Source organism: Heloderma suspectum, chromosome 2 (genome assembly GCF_057233095.1).
Source record: "Heloderma suspectum isolate Gila_16-S chromosome 2, 16-S_ref, whole genome shotgun sequence".
Classification (NCBI taxonomy): domain Eukaryota; kingdom Metazoa; phylum Chordata; class Lepidosauria; order Squamata; family Helodermatidae; genus Heloderma; species Heloderma suspectum.
In genome coordinates, this window is record NC_139459.1 from 355,050,871 (window position 1) to 355,070,940 (window position 20,070).

General features: G+C 47.3%; 1 protein-coding gene across 1 annotated transcript; it reads left to right on the forward strand.

Annotated features, from left to right (window-relative positions):
• The first annotated feature begins 7,191 nt into the window (after positions 1 to 7,191).
• Positions 7,192 to 9,946, forward strand: LOC146355516 (vomeronasal type-2 receptor 26-like). Its single transcript, XM_084832572.1, has 3 exons — positions 7,192 to 7,391; positions 7,781 to 7,907; positions 8,240 to 9,946. Exons 1-3 carry the CDS (start codon positions 7,215 to 7,217, stop codon positions 9,148 to 9,150), a joined length of 1,215 nt encoding a protein of 404 aa, XP_084688698.1. The 5' UTR covers positions 7,192 to 7,214; the 3' UTR covers positions 9,151 to 9,946.
• Positions 9,947 to 20,070: the final 10,124 nt, after the last annotated feature.

Consider the following 20,070-nt stretch of genomic DNA (forward strand, 5'->3'; position numbering starts at 1 on the left):
CCTATCACAGCTGACTTTGGGGGAAAAAAAGCACGTACACAAATGGCGACACCTATGGGTGCTGCCATTTGCGTTCCTTATTTGGGCACGTGTAGTCTACGTTAACCTTTACGTAGGCTATGGTGAAAATAAGGGCAATGCAAATAGGTCGGAGGTGCCTGATGTTCTCAGTATGAAAGTGGTGCACATTCTCCAGTTTCAAGGCCCGATATGTGATGCACTGTTACTCCCTCTCCCGTACCCGTCTTTCATTTGCTCTTGCTGTTTGCACCAGGGTGACAGAGCCCCAGTCACCCCTCATGGTCATCCCCTATGAAGGAATATGACCCTTGATGGGCTTAACTTGGCTTGTTTCCACCTTTTTGGCCACAGAGCTCTTTCTAGGGAATTTGCCCTGGTGGGCAAAGAATTGCACTTTGGTCCATTCATTCCTCTTCTTTCTTTCTTTCTTTCTTTCTTTCTTTCTTTCTTTCTTTTTTTCTTTTGTAAATCCTTCCTTTAGAAAACCAATTTAACTATTCTCAAGGTCCATGGCTGCCCCCTGGGCAGCTCTTTCCTATAGAAGCGCTTGCTGGCATGAAGTAGCTCTAGGACTACCACAGATCCCCCCTGGCAGGGTTGCTGTGTCTTTCTGCCTCTGTCAGAAGACCACTGAGAGCCTGAGGTCATCAGAGATCAACAACTGCATTCCTGCACACACACACACACACACACACACACACACACACATCTAGTTTAAATTGCATAATGATGTGCACTTGCTACACTCTCGGTTCTTTCAGTTCCCTTGAAATATAGTTTTAAATCAAAAACCATTTGAAATTTGACAGGTTGGTGTGGCTAACCCCCCACCTCAAATATTAGAATATAAAATAAATACAAAATATTCATTTAGTGTGTTCGAGAAGAACAATGCATATCACTAAAAAAACAAAACAACCAACAAAAAACAAAACACCTCTTCCAGCCCGCCTGCCAGGTCATGCATGTATTCAGGCAAAGAGAAGCCGAGCCTGTGATTCCTCTGTAGGAGGGTTGTTTGGCACTTCAACGAAACCTAGAGCAGAGATTAGGGATAGTGATTTCGGCTTCACAATATCCCTTCTGAGCTTGGTCTGAGTTGTTGGGAACAGCACATTTTACCTGCGGCTTGTACAAACACCAGTCAGCCAAACTGTCTGAGATTGGGCAGGTGGAATGTCCTCAAAGGGGACTGAGGGGGGCCTAAACTTCCAGTACTTCTGTGGAAACAGTGAAAGTTATAGCTCTTTGCTTTGAGAGTTTTTGTGGACTATATCAAATTTTAACTCTGCCTATCACAAAAAAACCCCACTAGGCCAAACAGTCTGAAATTAGGCAGGTGGTGTCTCCTCCAGGGGGGCTGAGAGGTCCCCACATTTCATGTCTACATTGTAAAAATTGAAACTTTATGGCCATTTATGTTTTCCCATGCATGTCAATGGAAAATGTCAGAAATGAGTGATTTTGATGTCCGAATCTCGCTTCTGATTTGGATAGGATTTGGATCCAGGGGGGTCTGAATCGATCCGAAGTGTAACGGGGCTGCTTTGGAATGTTAGAAGTGGTATCCAAAGCAGAGGGAGTGGTTCCTGCACAGCCCTAGAAATAAGGATGGTTCCGCGGTGGGAAAGGTCACTCTCAGTTCAGGAGAGGATTAGTGGCAGCAGCAGCTTCAAGGGGAACATTTGGCAGGGCTTGAAGAAAGAGCCTTTTTTTCGTTTTACATGGCTCCTGGGGAGGGTTCCTCTGCCCCTCCTGCCCTTAAAGATCAATGCCCCTGGCTGTTTCAGATGACCTCCTTCTGCTTTTCAGTTTTGTATAATGGCCTGATGGTGATCTGGGTATATGGAGGCAAAGAAAGTTGTCTCTTTGACATGGAGAGATCACAACCTGGTAGGATCTAGTGACATACCAGAACTGCCCCACTTTGCCTTGAGCTGCAATGCCTGGAAGCACTATGTATTCACATTTGCTTGAATGTGAGTAGAACTCTTCAGGCAACTGGGAATTCTGCAGGGAGACTAACATTACGTATTGAGGCACAATGCTTGAACAGGGCTGATCGGCCAGGGAGACTCGCTGCAGATTAGAGGTCCAAATGTACGGATGGCGGAGAATTTCTCCATGAATCTTTGGGAGACCGAATGCCAACACATTCAGCCCCCTGAAATTGGTGTGGAAATTCTCCGCCGGCCCCCCGCCCCCCCCGGAATGGGACTTACCGTGGCCGAATGTCCCTCTCGGCAGTGGTTCCCGGCGGCGTTTCAGTGGTGTTTCGTCGGGGGCGGAGGCGGCGGCCGGTCTCCTGACCGGCTACCGCTGCCGCCATTGCAAAAAAAAAAAGCAAAGTAAAAAAACACAACACACACCTGTGATAGGCTACGTAACGATTTACGTAGCCTATCAAGGCTAGATTTCCAAAGTCAGCTGTGATAGGCTATGTAAATCGTCACGTAGCCTATCATGGGTGACTTTGGAAAAAAAAAAAAGCGCGTACGCAAATGGCGGCTCACATGGGGATCGCCATTTGCGTTCCTTATTTTGACACGTCTAGTCTACGTAAAGATTTACGTAGACTACGGCGAAAATAAGGGCAACGCAAATAGCGTTCCTATCCAGCCTATCACGGCTGACTTTGGAAATCTAGCCTTGATAGGCTACCTAAATTGTTACGTAGCCTATCACTGGTGTGTGTGTGTGTGTTTTTACTTTTTTTCCATGGCTGGGTAGACGGGGCGCTCCAACCCATCCTGAATTTCGCCGGCGAGGGATGGGGCGCCTCCCCCCCGGTCTGAATTTTGGCTGGGCGAGGCAAAGCGAGGCGCCTCCCCCCCTCATCTGAACTTCAGGGGGGAACCGAAGCGCCTCCCCCCCACCGCGAAGCAAGCTTCGAGAACAGGTAAGGGACTTTCGTCCATCCCTACAAATGTGGAGAGCCAAGATGTACAACAGAATTTCCTCTTTTACTGAATGGGTGCTTTTCCATGTCATTCTAGCTTCACCGTTTCCTGAGACATTTCCAGCTTTACAATAGTTCCATGGATGGGACTTATTTGGATGAGAACGGGGAACTGGCATCGGACTTTTATATCGTGAACTGCGTGGTGTTTCCCAACAAGTCCGCTGCAAGAGTGGACGTTGGGAGTCTAGAGAGGCAGGAATCCTCAGAGATCAAGTTCACCATTGATGAGAATGCCATTGCCTGGCCCAAATTACTGAATCAGGTGGGAAAACTATGTGTTTCCTTTGATGACTCTTACTATGTCTTCCCAGGCAATTCTATACATGGATTATATGAAATATATCCCTTGAGTTCAATAAAGCTTGGTCATTAAGTTCAGTGGGGCTTACTCCCAGGTAAGTGGGTGTAAGATTGTGCCTTAAGCTCTATAATTTTGTTAGCTGTTCCACATAATACTTTAGGAATGTGACTTCCTATCCATTAATTTATAGAGAAATAACATATTGACTATGAATAGAAAAGCTTTAGCATGATTATATGGAACCCTTGTGAAGTTTGCTAGGCTGGTGTTCCTTTAACTGTTTCAGAGGATATTTGAAATGTTCCAAACTCTGTGGGTGCTGTCACAAAATGGCATCCATTAGGGGTTGTGGCCATACACAAAATGGCTGTTCTGGTGAGCACGGTGATCACAAAATACAAATTTCACAGAAGGCACCAGAGAGACCAGGGAAGCAGGGTAGGGAAAGGATTGATCCCCTGCCTCCCAAAATGTATGCCATTGTATGGTCATGTTTTGGTCTGTTCTCTCTGTGCAGGACCTGAAATTTGCTTTAAAGCATGGGTGTTCTTTGAGAATATGCTCTCTCTCTCTCTCTCTCTGTACCTCCAGAGGAGGTAGGGTTCTCCCACCTCACCCACTCTCTCTCTCTCTCTCTCTCTCTCTCTCTCTCTCATTTTGAAGGTTTTCCAGGTCTCTTTTGAATCGATTCTATTTGACCTTTTTGTTTTTTTAAAAAACCTCCTATCTTTAGAGTCAGTGAAAATGTCAACCCAGTGTGCGGCTGCTGTAAAAGAGGCAAAGTCCATCTTACGCATAATTAGAAAAGGAAGTGAGAATAAAATGCCAATAGAATACTGTCTTTACACAAATCTGTAGTGTGACCTCACTTAGAGGACTGCGTACTGTTCTGGTCACCGTGTGTGCATATGTGTGTGTATGTGTGTGTGTGTGTGTGTGTGTGTCTGTTTATATGTTAGAGCTGCTAAAAGTGTAGAAAGGGGCAACTGAAATGATCAAGGGGCTGGAGCATCTCCCCTGTGAGGGAAGGTTATAACATCTGGGATTGTTTAGATTGGAAAGAAAGAGGGTAAGTGGAGGCATGATAAAGGTGTACAAAAAGATGCATGGTATGGAGAATGTGGAGAGGAAGTCTTTCTCTCTCTCTCACCAAATACTAGAACTCGGGGTCATCCTATGAAGCTGATTGGTTCCTTCACGCGATAGGCTACATAAAAATTTATGTAGCGTATCACCGCAAACAGCAGGGACACAAATGGCGTCCACTATGCCGGACGCCATTTGCATCCACAGTCTGGCAGCAGATGGACCCAATGGCAGCAGGAAGGATCCGGCCGGTGTGAACTTCCCAGGGTGGCGGGGCTGACTAGTCCATCTAGTCTGTTCAGCCACGGACTCCGGGGGTTGTCTCATTGACTCATTGGAGTCCATGGCGGAATTCTCCTCCATCCCTAGTCACTGTGTGAACAGAATGCTGGACTACATGGACCATTGCTATGAACCAGTATGGCTCTTCTTATGTTCTTATGTGTCTTTTGCCATTTCATTTGTTAAATCCAGCCTGTACTCCTTGATTATTATACAACCCTACTGTGCTACACAATCACATTGGCAGGGATGCTTTCTTATGCTTTGTCATGAGTAATCCAATCCTCTTTACATATTAGTAGACATTTATGAGTGGAGTTTTGTACTATGGTGATTCTCATGGTTACTTCTAAACAGGTATGAAAAGTGGTCCATTGCATCTGATGAAGTTAACAATGCCCGAAAACTTAGGCCAGAATGAATTTGTTCGTCTTGAGAGTACCACCAGTACTCATTAAAAGTACTCATTTTTGTAATTAAAAAAAGTGGAATTTTGATGCCCTCACAACTGGTTGTCGGGTTACAAAAATTGCTTTTCTGTGTGGCTTTGAGTCAATCATCATCATCATTGTGATTCTGTGTAGCTGCCTCCACTGTTCTGCACTCATGATCTTAAAGTCACTTTGTTCCCTGTGCAATAGGAGTTGCTGTTGGAGTAGAAGAATCTTGGGTGAAACCAAAGTAATATTTTTGTGTGGATTGTTTTTGCTGTTACAACATTCAACGGGGTGGATTAGGGATGCTTTAAATATTTAATCCTCCTCCTCATTTTCTGTGACTGTGTGACAGTCAGGCAGTCTTCCCTCCCCCCACCCACTATTTTGCAGCTTCAATCTCTGAGAATGGGAATTGATGCTGAAAAAAGCGAATATGAATATGAAGGTGTGCTTTTGTGTGGATATGGGAATCCCCACCACCCACTTTGCACTCATGATCATAAAGTTCATATGCTTCAGTTTCCCATTTCTGTAGAAGTGGGTTGCTGGCTTCAAGTATTCAATTATTCAAAAGTCTGCTCTATCTTTGATAGTCCCCCGGCTTTGACTTTGGTGTCCCTGCTTCCTACATCTCTCCCAATGTTAGTGCGAGGCACCAGCCTCAAGTGACTCAAAGCAAATTAGTTCTGGTTCCTTTTCAGCTTTCATTTTTTCACTGGACCATAAGAACAAGGTGTTCTATTGGTCTATCCATTCTATCATTGTCTTTTCTGACTGCAAGTGATGTTCTCAGACATTAGGGAAAGATTTTTCCCATCACCAGCTACCTGATACATTTCCCTGGAGGTCCCAGGTCTTGAATAAGAGACATTCTGCATGGTAGGTATGGGCTCGACTACTGAGACAAAATCCCTCCCCAAGATCTCTCTCCCATCGCTTTCTTTCCCTCCTCAGGTTAGGGATGTCAGAGAATTCCGCCACAGACTGAAATAGGATTGAATTCCTTTCAGTCCTTGCCACGGAATCCTCTGCAGAACGGCACCACGGGGTCCTGTGGAGCCCGCAGTCATGTGGCTTTTTTTTGGTCATCCACACAGAGTCACAAAATTTTGGTAAATAAAAATGCAAGGTAATATATTCCAATAATAAATACGTAGGTTTTTTTTAAAAAAAATGAATTGTGCTCACTGCCTTGTTTGTGGGTGTTCTTTTTCAATTGAAATCCTCCGTCTCCGTTTACTTTCAGCCAAAACACTTCCTCCTCCTCAGGACTTCCCAAAACAAGGCTGCCCTAGGTGTGCCTGAGCGATGCCCTGTTTGTTTAAAGCAATGCTGTTTGAAATTTTTAAACATTTTAGCCTCACAACGTCAACAACAACACTGGATGTGGAAATAGAAAGCCTAGCAGGGGGAATAATACTTGTGCAGGGTTCCAGACCAGCATGGTGATTTTAAAAGGTTCTTTCTTTCTTTCTTTCTTTCTTTCTTTCTTTCTTTCTTTCAAACAGCGTTGCTTTAAACAAAGAGTGCATCGCTCAGGCACACCAAGGGCAGCCTTGTTTTGGGAAGCCGAAGCATTCGGCCCCCCGAAAACTGTCGCGGAACGAAGCCCCCACCCCCCAACCCACAAAAGGCACGCAGGACGAAGTGCCCGCCACCCCCACCCCATGAAAGACATGCGAAACGTAGCACTTACCTGCTCCCATCCGTGCTGCTGTGTGAATGGCAGCCGTCCTGCAGCCGCCATTCGCTTCCTCCTTCAGCCATGATAGGCTACATAAATACTTACGTAGCCTATCATGGCTTACGCAGGGACGCCATTTGCGTCCTGCGGAGCCCGTGATAGGCTACGTAAGTATTTACGTAGCCTATCATGGCGGGGGGGGAAACCCAGTGTACGCAAATGGCGGCGGCTACCGCCATTTGCATACACTGGGTTTCCCCCCCCACCATGCTGATAGGCTACGTAAATATTTACGTAGCCTATCACGGCAAGGGGGAAAAAAAACCAGCATATGCAAATGGCAGCAGCTACCACCATTTGCGTATGCTGGGATTTTCCCCCTGCCATGATAGGCTACATAAATATTTACGTAGCCTATCATGGCTCACTGCAGGGACGCAAATGACGGCGGCTACTACAGCTGCCATTTACATCCCTGCAGGGCTGCCCAGTGGCCACAGAGCGGAGCCGGCCGGCCAGGATTCCAGGGGGGAGGCACAGAGCGCCTCCCCCCCCAGTGAGGATTCCAGGGGGAGGGACGGAGCGCCTCCCCCCACCTGTGGAGCCCAGCGGAGCCAGGTAAGCGGGGTTTCGTACACCCCTAGAATTATGACTGTCAGTACGGATTTATCTTCTTGGAGCTGAAAAAAAGAGGAGAATTCCGGGGGCTTGTGAATGACAGTATGGAGCACTGGCCGCAAACTGCCGAAGTCAAGCAGCATGGAAGGTACACAATTCGTACATCCCTACGTCAGGTGGAAGGATGGGATTATGCCCCACTTTCAGTTTTCTGAATCTAACCACCTATTCAGCCTCCTTAATTGTGGTCTTAATCCTGGTACAATTTTTAACTAACAAACTGAATTTCCTTGTTATGCTGTTTCCAACTGTATCAATAATTCCCACCAATTTACATATAACTTCCAGACTGACTAATTTTCCTGGATGTTTTTTGTCTTCATGGATAGACCGTGCCTTTTTCTCGATGTACTGAAAGTTGTCAGCCTGGATTTGCAAAGAGGACTAAGGAAGGAGAGCCCCTCTGCTGCTATGCTTGTGCCCCATGTGCAGAAGGAGCCATCTCCACTCAGGAAGGTAGGAGACTCCAGAGCAAAGAGCTGCTCTTTAGGGAAATGGGCACACAATACGGTGTATAATGCTCCCAGCACATCACTAGTTTTTCCTCTCTCCCCCATCCTTGTCTCATCTTCCTCTTGGGGCGTATATGTTTTCACCCCAGAATGTTTAGAGCAGGAGTGAGTGGAAAGTAGATCCCCCGATGCTTGGGACTTCAATTTCCAGAAGTCCCAGCAAGCATGGCCCATGGTCAGGAATGCTAGGAAGTGTAATCCAATGCATTTTCAGGTCACTAGCCCTCTGACAAGGCTGGATAATAATGCTGGTGCTGCTGCTCCTCTTTTTTTCAGATGCAGAATATTGTAACATGTGTCCAGATGATGAGCATCCAAATGAAGACCGAGATCAATGTGTTCCTAAAATTATCAACTTCCTCTCCTACAAAGGAACTTTGGGGATTATCCTAGCTCTCTTTTCCATTGTATTGTCCCTGACCACTGGTCTACTCTTAGGAATCGTCATTAAATATCGAGAAACTCCAGTGGTCAAAGCCAACAACCGTGACCTCGCCTACATGCTCCTGGTCTCCCTCCTGCTTTGCTTCTTGTCCTCCTTTCTCTTCATCGGTCAGCCCCAGAAGGTGACCTGCCTTCTCCGACAAACTGCCTTCAACATCATCTTCTCAACTGCCGTCTCTTGTTTGTTGGCGAAAACTATCATGGTGGTGGTGGCATTTCTAGCCACAAAGCCAGGAAACAGGATAAGGAAATGGCTGGGGAAGAGTTTGGCATGCTTTGTTGTGATTTGTTGCTCGAGTGTTCAAGTGGGCATCTGCATTCTCTGGCTGGGAATCTCTCCTCCATTCCCAGAGTCTGATATGCATTCCCAGGTTGGTCAGATCATCCTGCAATGTAGTGAAGGGTCTGCTGTCATGTTTTATACTGCCCTTGGCTACATGGGCTTTCTGGCTGCCACCTGTTTCGTGGTGGCTTTCCTTGCCAGGAAGCTGCCAGCGGCATTCAATGAAGCCAAGCTGATCACCTTCAGCATGCTGGTCTTTTGCAGTGTTTGGGTGTCCTTTGTGCCAACCTACCTGAGCACCAAGGGGAAATACATGGTGGCTGTGCAGGTCTTCTCCATCCTGGCCTCTGGTTTGGGCTTACTGGGTTGCATCTTCCTCCCCAAGTGCTACATTATTCTATTGAGGCCGGATCTGAATAAAAAAGAGCATCTCATGATGAAACCAAAAGACTACATATGATGGAAGCAAACATATTTTGTACAGTATGGTGATAATATTCTTCCTTTGGGTGTGATCTTCCTTTGTGTGCTGTTCTGAGAAATCTTTGCTTGGGCGATCCTCAGTTTTTTGCAGAACATCTCAAATGGCACCATTGTGTGGAAGGATAATTCAGAGTGGGTATATAAGTGTGACAGAGTAGTCCTTGTCCTGGGATATTGTGCTATAGGAGTTGGGTATTTAGTGATTAAGGATCAGCAGGTGACCATCTCTTGCATATTCTAGATACAAAGGTGTCACCTAGGAACTGTACATTTATTGTATTCCTGGCATTCAGACACAGGTTTTAAAAATTAGGACTCTGAGATCAGGCATATGTTTTCATCTTTTACTTCAAAACCTCAAGCAGTTTCTACCCAATGTACATTTTATGATATAAGGGCATGGAACAAATATAAAAATACATGGTTGTTGCAAACAAAACACAGCTTAAACTCCTTAAGAATTATGAAGGAGCCTTCTCTTTAAAATGAAATGTCTTACCCACATGTCTTTTCTGAGCTGGTAGCAAAATATTGTAGAGAAGTCATCTAGGGCTGCTGTGATTGTCCTTCTGTGGACAGATGTAGCATCCCATGAGAAGTGACGTTGGGTTCTGTGAGGACAGCTGGAATGTCCTTTAGTTCCTGCATTTTGCCTCTCATTTTCTTTTCTTTTCTTTCTTTCTTTCTTTCTTTCTTTCTTTCTTTCATTTCTATACCGCCCAATAGCCAGAGCTCTCTGACCGGTTCACAAAAATTAAAACCAAAGAGCACACAATAAAACAACACAAAATATATAAAACATTAAAACCACAGTAAACAATAAAACCAGGATAAAGCCAGAATAAAACCTAGCAGCAATGCAGGGATTTAAAATACAGATTTAAAACAGCAAAGCTAAAAGTCTAAAGAACTAAAATGTTAAAATGCCTGGGAAAATAAAAAGGTCTTCACCTGGCGCTGGAAAGAATACAATGTAGGTGCCAGGCAAACCTCACTAGGGAGCTCATTCCACAGCCGGGGTGCCACATCAGAGAAAGCCCTCCTCCTAGTAACCACCCGCCTCACTTAATTTTGCAGGGGCTCCCGGAGAAGGGCCTCTGAAGATGATCTTAAGGTCCGGGAAGGCACATATGGGAGTAGGTGATCCTTCAGATAACCTGGCCCCAAGCCGTTAAGGGCTTTGAATGTTAACACCAGCACTTTGAATCAGGTCTGGAAATGGACTGTCAGCCAGTGCAGCTGGAAAAGTACTGGCATAATATGAGTCTCATTGGCCAGTCTTTGAATGATGTATCATGAAACAGGAATTTCTATCACAATTTTTTGTTGTTGCTGTCTTTCCACAAGTTCTCAGCTATGCTTTTGGGAACTAACCTATTTATTTCCTTTCTTGTCAGCTTTACTTAGCTCCTTTTACTTAAGTCTTCTAAATGTGTTTAAGATAGGGATGGACGGGTGCCTGCCCCCCATCTGGGCACCCTGGGGGCCCTCATGTAGGGATGTTGGAGAATTCTGCCATGGAGTCCGAGGCGGAATGGAGCAATCCCAACCACCACCATGCAGAATCCCCCTGGGACAGTCCCTACCTGGTGGCGGATGCGGCGGCCTCGGCTCTGGCGGCAGCTGCTCTGGTGGCAGCGGCTACAGCTCATCTTCCGCCGTTGCCGGGCTGCAACGCCATTTGCAGCCGCAGCAGCCCAGCAGCAGGCGGAATTCTGGCTGTGGCCGGCCCCAGCCAACGGCTCTGCAGAGTCACCGTGGAGTGGAGCCAGCTGGGGAGGATTTCGGGGGGAGGGGCCTCCCCCCCACTGCAGATGCTCTGGAATGGAGCCAGGTAAGGAATTTGTACTTCCCTACCCTCCTGTAATATCGCATAGATGAGGCCTTCACAGCCGCAGTGTGGACAATATTAAACTTCCAGAATTTCCCGAGTCGCCCTTTTTTTTGGCAAAATGGCAACCATGGAAATAAGGGGTGCTTATGGATGATGAGGGTAGGTGAGTGTGGCTTGGCGAGCGTGGGGGTATGCGAACATGGGCAGCAACTCGGCATGTGCGGCCCAGAGGCACGAATGATTTGGACTCCGTTGTACTCCCAGATCCAGCCAGGTGCTTGCATGGTCTCTACTGTAATATACAGAATAAATAATTTCATTTTGTCTTCCTCCTCCTCCATCATGACCCCCCAACTCAGCTACCCAAAAGACACCTCACTCTGCATATTGATGGGCCTGAATTGCTTCCCCAGAAGTCTAAAATGGTTCCCGTAACTATTTCCTGTCATGTATAAACCGATGCAAACAGAATTGTAGCACAGACAGACTGCTTCTATGGCTATTATAACTTTATTTTTGTTTTACAGACTTTGCTACATGCCAATCATTAACCAAAAATTGTAGTGCACAAACCTGGTTGCATTTGGCAATTCTGCTAACTGTAGAAACTAATGTCCACAAATTAACAGTGTAATCCAACGTGTGTTTCTTTTGAAGTAACAGTTCCATTGCATTCCGTAGGGCTTACACAAGATTGCAAATCCACTGGATAATTGACAGGAATGTCTTCGTATGTAAATATTATGGAATGTTTTTATTGTGTTCCCCCTCCTCTAGGCCACTGGGTGGCTAAATGGCTTTGGCATCTGAGAGAGTACATCCCACAAGCAATTCTCCCTGGGAGTACAAGTACAATAATAAATAACACTTTGTTGTCCTTTCATGGCACCCTAAATCAGCTGCCCAAATAGACACCTCACTCTGCATATTGACGAGCCTGAATCGCTGCCCCAGAAGTCTGACATGGTTCCCGTAACAATTTCCTAGTGTATAAACAGAAGTTGTAGCACAGACTGGCTGTTTCTACTGCTATTAGAACTTCCATTTGGTACCACAAACCTTGGTATGTGCCAGTCATGTACCAAAAAGTGTAGCTGACAAAGCAGGTTGCATTTGGCAATTCTGCTTCCTATAGAAATTATTGTCCAAGAGTTAACAGTGCGATCCACAGTGTGTTCTTTTGAAGTAACAGTTCCACTGCATTCAACAGTGCTTACACCAAGGTTGAAAAGCCACTGGATAACTGACAGAAACGTGTTTGTAAATTTTAAGGAATTACTTCATTGTATTCATATTCAACTTAAATACAATGTTACTTAATGTGTATCCCCATTTTTAAAATAAAATAATTTTAAATCTCTTGGGCTGTTTTTCAGCTCTTTTGCATTGATACACCCCCACCCACCTCTGTGAGAAGCTAGATCCTAGGGGAGAAATTTGCCAGAAAGGTAAGAGTACTTGCAGCCCAACTCTAATGGAGATTTCTGAGTGGTTGAAGACTTGCAGCTAGGGAAAGCGGAGAATTCTGCCACGGATTTCAGTGAGGCCGAATGCACTGGCATTCAGCCCCCCAAAACCCATGGTGCAATGGCCTCCCGCCCCCCCACCCCCCACAGAATTCCCCCCCGGGACGAAGCTTACCTGGGGCGGATGTTGCGGTGGTGGCGGCTCCCTCAACGGCTCTGGTGGTGGCGGCGGCAGCTGGTCTCTCGGCCAGCTGCTGCAGACTCAAATGGCGGCTGCCATAGCGGCCGCCATTTGCGTCTGGCCAGGCTGCCGTGATAGGCTACGTAAGTATTTACGTAGCCTATGACGGCAAAGGCAGCCACACAAATGGCGGCCACCACTTACACAAGTGGCTGCTACCACATTCACGTCACGGAAAGCTAAAAAAAACAAACCGCGTACGCAAATGGTGGCAGCTACAGCGGCCACCATTTGCGTTCCCTTTTTTTTTGCTGTTCTAGCCTTCATAAATATTTAAGTAAGCTATTACGGCGAAAAAACGGGACTTGCAAATAGCGTAGTGGGCACTATTTGTGTTCCTTTTTTTTTCGCCGTAATAGCTTATGTAAATATTTACATAGGCTAAAACAGTGAAAAAAAGGGAACGCATATGGCGGCCGCTGGAGCCGCCTCCATTTGCGTATGTGGTTGTTGTTTTTTCCAGAAGGCTGCCCAGTGGCCGTATGTCCAGCTGCGGGCGGTCCCAGGCAGCGACTCCTCGGAATCTCCGTGGAGTGGAGCTGGCAGGATTAAGATTTCGGGGGGAGGTTCGGAGTGCCTCTCCCCCACCGTGAATCACCCCATTGAAAAGGTAAGTGACTTTCGTACATCCCTACTTGCAGCCCTGGTGACAAAGTATCAGCATGCAAGCAAGTTAAGGACCCAAGCAAGTTAAGCAACAGGGTGAGGAGGCCAGGGCAGTTGACTCTTTGGTGCCTTCTACTAGTAAGTAACTTTCAGGAACTAACTTTCATGAAGTAACTTTAAAGAAAGTCCCCTCCGTCTCCTAGCAAAGAACTTAGTTTTCCAGGTAAACAAGCCAAACAACAGCAACTTTAAAAAGAAACACAAAAACAGTTATGGTGGCCGAAATCTAGCAGGGTTGCAGGAGATATCCAATGTCTATTCTATTTGAGACATCATGGAGAATGGGTGAAGTGCCAGAGGACTGGAGGAGGGCTAATGTTGTCCTTATCTTCAAAAAGGGTAAAAAGGAGGAACCTGGTAACTACAGACCAGTCTGACATCAATCCCTGGGAAAATTCTGGAGCAGATGATAAAACAATCCATCTGTAAGCACCTTGAAAACAATGCAGTGATGACTCAAAGTCAACATAAATTTGTCAAGAACAAATCCTGCCAGATGAATCTTGGGTTGTACGAAATGTACTTACCTTTCCGCGGATTATGTTTATGGTGGGGGGGAGGCATTCCATTCCTCCCCCCCGGAATCCTCAATGGCCGGCTGTGGTCCATGGCGGCTCCGCGGAACAGCTGGCCAGGCCCAGGCCAGAGCCGTCCGCAGCCAGATTTCCGGCCACGGAGGGCTCTGGGTAAAAAACAAGCAAACAAACAAAAACCACGTACACAAATGGTGGCGGCTACGGCCGCCGCCATTTGAGTTCCTTATTTTTGGCCGTCTTAATCTACGTAAATATTTACATAGACTATGACAGCGAAAATAAAGGGAAATGCAAATAGCATAGCGGGCATTATTTGCATCCCTTTTTGATTCACCGTTTTAGCCTACATAAATATTTACATAGACTAAGACAGCCAAAAATAAGGAATGCAAATGGCGGCGGCCATAGCTGCCGCCATTTGCAGATGCAGTTGTTGTTGTTGTTTTTAACCCAGCCATGATAGGCTACGTAAATCTTTATGTAGCCTATCACATCGTTTTTGTTTTGTTTTGTTTTACAAGACAAATGGTGGTGGCAGCAGCCGGTCGGAAGACCAGCTGCCGCAGCCACCGCCAGCGCAGTTGCCTGCCCGGAAGATCCGCCCGAGGTAAGTCTAGTACCGAGGGGGATCCGCGGGGGGGGCAGGGGGTGGCAGGCCGTTCCGCCACAGATTTCGGGGGGCTGAATGCACTGGCATTCGGCCTCACCGACATCTGTGGTGGAATTTTCTGTCATATCTAGACGAATCTGATCTAGGGATGTATGAAAGTCACTTACCTGAACCCAAAAGTTGATTCGTGGTGTGGGGGAGGCGCTCCGTCCCTCCCCCCATAATTCTGGCTGGGGGACAGGCACCCCGTCCCTCCCCCCTGAAATTCTGGCTGGGGAGGAGGCGCCCCGTCCCTCCCCCCTGAAATTCTGGCCAGGGGGGAGGTGCCCCATCCCTCCGGCTGTGAATCCTGTCCTGCCGGGATGCAAATGGCGGCGGCCGGAGCCACCGCCATTTGCGTCGCTGCATTCAGCCGTGATAGGCTACATAAATGTTTACATAGCCTATCATGGCTGAGTGAAAAAAACACAAAAAACTGTGCGTATGCAAATGGCGGCGCCCATGGGCTCCGCCATTTGCGTTCCTTATTTTGGCACGTGTAGTCAAGGTAAACATTTACGTAGACTACGGCGAAAATAAGGGTAATGCTATTTGTGTTCCCCTTATTTTCGCTGTAGTCTACGTAGGGTTGGACAAAAGGGACTTACCTCGTCCCACAGCTTGCTTCGCGGTGGGGGGAGGTGCTTCGCTTCTCCCCCCGAAGTTCAGGCAAGGGGGGGGAGGCGCCCCGCCTTGCCTGGCCGAAATTCAGGCTGGGGGGGAGGTGCCCCATCCCTCGCCGTGGAAATTCAGGCCAGGTAGGAGCGCCCCATCTACCCGGCCATGAAAAAATAGTAAACAAAAAACAAAAAACACACACACCCGTGATAGGCTACGTAACGATTTACTTAGCCTATCACGGCTAGATTTCCAAAGTCAGCCGTGATAGGCTATGTAAATCGTCACGTAGCCTATCACGGGTGACTTCAAAAAAAAAAAGCGCATACGCAAATGGCGGCTCCCATGGGGACTGCCATTTGTGTTCCTTATTTTGGCATGTCTAGTCTACGTAAAGATTTACGTAGACTACGGCAAAAATAAGGGCAACGCAAATAGCGTTCCCTTATTTTCGCCATAGTCTACGTAAATCTTTACGTAGACTAGACGTGCCAAAATAAGGAATGCAAACGGCGGCGCCCCATGGGTGCCACCATTTGTGTACGCGCTTTTTTTTTTCGAAGTCACCCGCAAATAGCGTTCCCTTATTTTCGCCGTAGTCTACGTAAATCTTTATGTAGGCTAGACGTGCCAAAATAAGGAACAGAAATGGCAGCGCCCCATGGGCGCCACCATTTGCGTACGCGCTTTTTTTCCCCCCCAAAGTCAGCCGTGATAGGCTACTTGACGATTTACGTCGCCTATCACGGCTGACTTTGGAAATCTAGCCGTGATAGGCTACATAAATCATTAGGTAGCCTATCACGGGTGTATGTGTGTGTGTTTTTTTACTTTTTTTTTTTTGCAGTGGCGGCGGCGGTGGCCGGTCGGGAGACCGGCCGCCGCCCCCGCCCCCGACAAAACGACGCCAAACCGCCACCGGGACCCGCCACCGAGAGGGACATTTGCCAAAGGTAAGTCCCATTCCGGGGGGGGCTGGGGGCCGGCGGAGAATTTCCCCAACACTTTTGGGGGGCCGAATGCGTCAGCACTCAGCCTCCCAAAGATTTGTGGAGAAATTCTCAGCCAACCCTAATGTCTACATAAATGTTTACATAGACTACACGTGCCAAAATAAGGAACGCAATGGCAGCACCCATGGGCGCCGCCATTTGTGTACGCATGTTTTCACTGAGTCGTGATAGGCTATGTAAATATTTACATAGCCTATCACGGTGTTTTTTAAAAGTCTAGCCATGATAGGCTATGTAAATCTTTATGTAGCCTATCACATTTTATTTATTTATTTATTTATTTATTTTTAACTCGGAAATGGTGTCGGCAGCAGCCGGTCAGAAGACCGGTTGCCGTAGCCGCTGCCGCCGCCAAACCGCCGCCGAACCGCCTTTGGAGCCGCCGCCGCCAGGGACATTCGCACAAGGTAAGTCCCGTCTGGGGGGGGCAGGGGGCAGACCGTTTCCCCACCAATTTTGGGGGGCCGAATGTGCTGGCATTCGGCCTTCCCGAGATTCATGGAGAAATTTTCTGACATCCCTAATCTGATCTCATTTTTTGATTATGTTTCCTCCCTTGTGGATTGTGGGAATGCTGTAGACATAATATATCTTGACTTCATCAAAGTTTCGACAAAGTGTCCCAGGATATCCTGATGAGCAAACTAGCTCAAAGTGGGCTAGATGAAACAACAATCCAGTGGATCCTCAGTTACCTACAGAATTGGACTCAAAGAGTGCTTATCAATGGGACCTTCTCAAACTGGGGAGAGGTAAGGAGTGGGGTACTGGAGGGCTCAGTCCTGGGCCCAGTGCTCTTCAACATTTTTATTAATGACTTGGAGAAGGAGGTGCAGAGAATGCTGATCAAATTTGCAGATGACACAAAATTGGGCAGGATAGCTAATACTTTGGAAGACAGAAACAAAATTCAAAGTCATCTGGATAGACTGGAGCACTGGGCAGAAAATAACAGAATGACATTAATAGGGATAAATGCCAAGTTCCGCACCTAGGAAAAAGAAACCAAATGCACAGTTACAAGATGGGAGACACGTGGCTCAACAACACGACAAGCGAGAAGGATCTTGGAATTGTTGTCGATCACAAGCTGAATATGAGCCAACAATGTGATGTGGCTGCAAAAAAGGCAAATGCTATTTTGGGCTGCATTAATAGAAGCATAGCTTTCAAATCCCAGGAAGTACTAGTTCCCCTCTACTCAGCACTGGTTAGGCCTCATCTGAAGTACTGTGTCCAGTTCTGGGCACTACATTTTAAGAAGGATTGCAGACAAACTGGAGAGGGTTTAGAGGAGGGCAACAGAGATGATCAGGGGACTGGAAACAAAGCCCTATGAAGAGAGACTGAAAAAACTGGGCATGTGTCGCCTTGAGAAGAGAAGTCTGAGGGGAGAAATGATAGTGCACTTGAAGTACTTGAAAGGTTGTCACAGAGAGGAAGGCCAGGATCTCTTCTTGATCATCCCAGAGTGCAGGACACGGAATAATGGGCTCAAGTTACAGGAATCCAGATTCTGGCTGAACATCTGGAAAAACTTCCTCACTGTAAGAGCAATACAACATTGGAACCAATTACCCAGGGAGGTGGTGGGCTCTCCCAAACTGGAGGCATTCAAGATGAGCCTGGACAGCCATCTGTCGAGGAAGCTCTGACTTGGATTCCTGCACTGAGCAGGGGGTTGGACTTGATGGCTTTGTAGGCCCCTTCCAACCCTACTATTCTATGATGATAATGTTTTGCACTGACTGCCACACATATGCTTATCTGCCACCTGGGCAGATGTTTTAGATTTGTGCTTGGTGTAATGAGTTCTTGGTTCTCCGGGAACATGTTCGTACCCTTGAAGCCAAGATTGCTGATGTAGAGAAGCTGAGAGAGGCAGAGAGATTGTTGGATGAGACCTTGGGGGACCTAACTGCGGTGTCCCAAATCCCTGAGTGAGAGCTCCTCTGCTGTCACAGAGAACTGGGATATCAGGAAAGGAGGGAGTCATTCTGAGGATGAGGGAAATGATCCTTTAGAAGAGATCCATTCCTTGGGAAACAAAAAACAAAATAAAAACCTCTCATGCTGAAGATGCACCTCCAGGGAGCGGGGGGCCTGTGGTGGTGGGAGATTCAATCATTAGACACATAGACAGCTGGGACTGTGATGGGCAAGTAGATTGCATGGTAAATTTGCCTGCCTGGGTTGCAGATATCACGTGCCATCTAGATAGCATGTGTAGTTAGTGCTGGGATGGAGTCAGTGGTCGTGGTCCTTGTTGATACCAGTGTCATGGGGAAATGTAGTTGTGAGGTCCTGGGAGCCAAATTAGGTTGCTAGGAAGGAGGTTGAAATCCAGTTCCACCAAGGTGTCTTTATCTCAAATGCTACCTGTTCGACATGCAGGAAAGTGTTTGGTAAGAAAAAACAATGCAGGTGAGGATGAGTTCTAGGCAATCAAAGATGTTGGTACCAGCTAGGGATGTCAGAGAATTCTGCCACGCATCTCGGTGAGGCCGAATGCCAGTGCATTTGGCCCCCCAAAATCTGTGGCGGAACGAAGCCCCCCACCCCCCACCCCACGAAAGGGCCATGAAACAGAGCACTTACCTCCTGCAGTTCGTGCTGTTTTGCGAACGGCGGCCGCATCTGTGGCTGCCATTCGCTTCCTCATTATAGGCATGATAGGCATAATATCGTAAATAATTATGTAGCCTATCACGGCTAATGCAGGGACACCATTTGCGTCCCTGTGGAGGCCGTGATAGGCTACGTAAGTATTTATGTAGCCTATCAGGGCAAAAAAAGAGAAAAAAACAGTGGACGCAAATGGAGGCTGCGGTGGCTGCCATTTGCGTTCCCTTTTTTTTGGCCATTTTTGTTGTTGTTGTTGTTGTTGTTGTTCAGTCGTGTCCGATTCTTCGTGACCCCATTGAGCACGCCAGGTCTTCCTATTACGGGAAAAAAAAAAAGGGGAACGCAAATGGCAGCCACTATGCCATTTGTGCCCCCCCCTTTTTTTTGCCATAATAGGCTGTTTTTTCTCTTTTTTGCTGTGATAGGCTACGTAAATATTTACATAGCCTATCATGGCAAAATACAGGGATGCAAATGGCGGCTACGGCAGCCGCCATTTGCGTCCCTCCAGGCTGCCCAGCAGCCGGATGTCTGGCTGCGTGCGGCCCGTCACAGTGCCCCCACGCAATCTCCACGGAGTGGAGCTGGCCGGAGAGAATTTCGGAAGGAGGGACGGAGCACCTCCCCTCCACCCCAGAGCAGAGAACAAGAACCAGCTCGCATGTCCAGCTTCTGCCTCTGCTAGAGCTGTGTGCAAATGGCCTCTATAAATTCTCCACCTTACTTGTCGGCAGAGAAATTTGGGAGACAATATCACCAAATTCCTCCAGGGGGAGGAGAAATTCTCCAGTTTCTCTCAGGTAGGGCTCCCCATTGGCAGGGATTGTAGCACAGCTTCTTTCTTTTTTGGTAAGGGTTTTCAGAGGTTTCACGGTGCAACAGTATCAACTAGGGATGGACGAAAGGGACTTACCTTGTCCCGCAGCTTGCTTTGCGGTGGGGGGGAGGCGCTTCGCTTCTCCCCCTGAAGTTCAGGCGAGGGGGGGAGGCGCCCCGCCTCGCCTGGCCGAAATTCAGGCCGGGGGGGAGGCGCCCTATCCCTCGCCGGTGAAATTCAGGCCGGGTAGGAGCACCCTGTCTACCCAGCTGTGAAAAAAAAAGTAAAACACACACACACGCACACACACCCGTGATAGGCTACATAACGATTTACGTAGCCTATCACGGCTAGATTTCCAAAGTCAGCCGTGATAGGCTACTTAAATCGTCACGTAGCCTATCACGGGTGACTTTGGAAAAAAAAAAAGCG

What these genes read in the sequence shown, in the direction of transcription:
- LOC146355516 (XM_084832572.1), top strand. Translation starts at nt 7,215, where the DNA reads ATGACGGCGGCTACTACAGCTGCCATTTACATCCCTGCAGGGCTGCCC. An exon ending in GTGGAGCCCAGCGGAGCCAG is followed by an intron (nt 7,392 to 7,780) that starts GTAAGCGGGGTT and finishes CTTCATGGATAG; the next exon opens with ACCGTGCCTTTTTCTCGATG. An exon ending in AGCCATCTCCACTCAGGAAG is followed by an intron (nt 7,908 to 8,239) that starts GTAGGAGACTCC and finishes TCTTTTTTTCAG; the next exon opens with ATGCAGAATATTGTAACATG.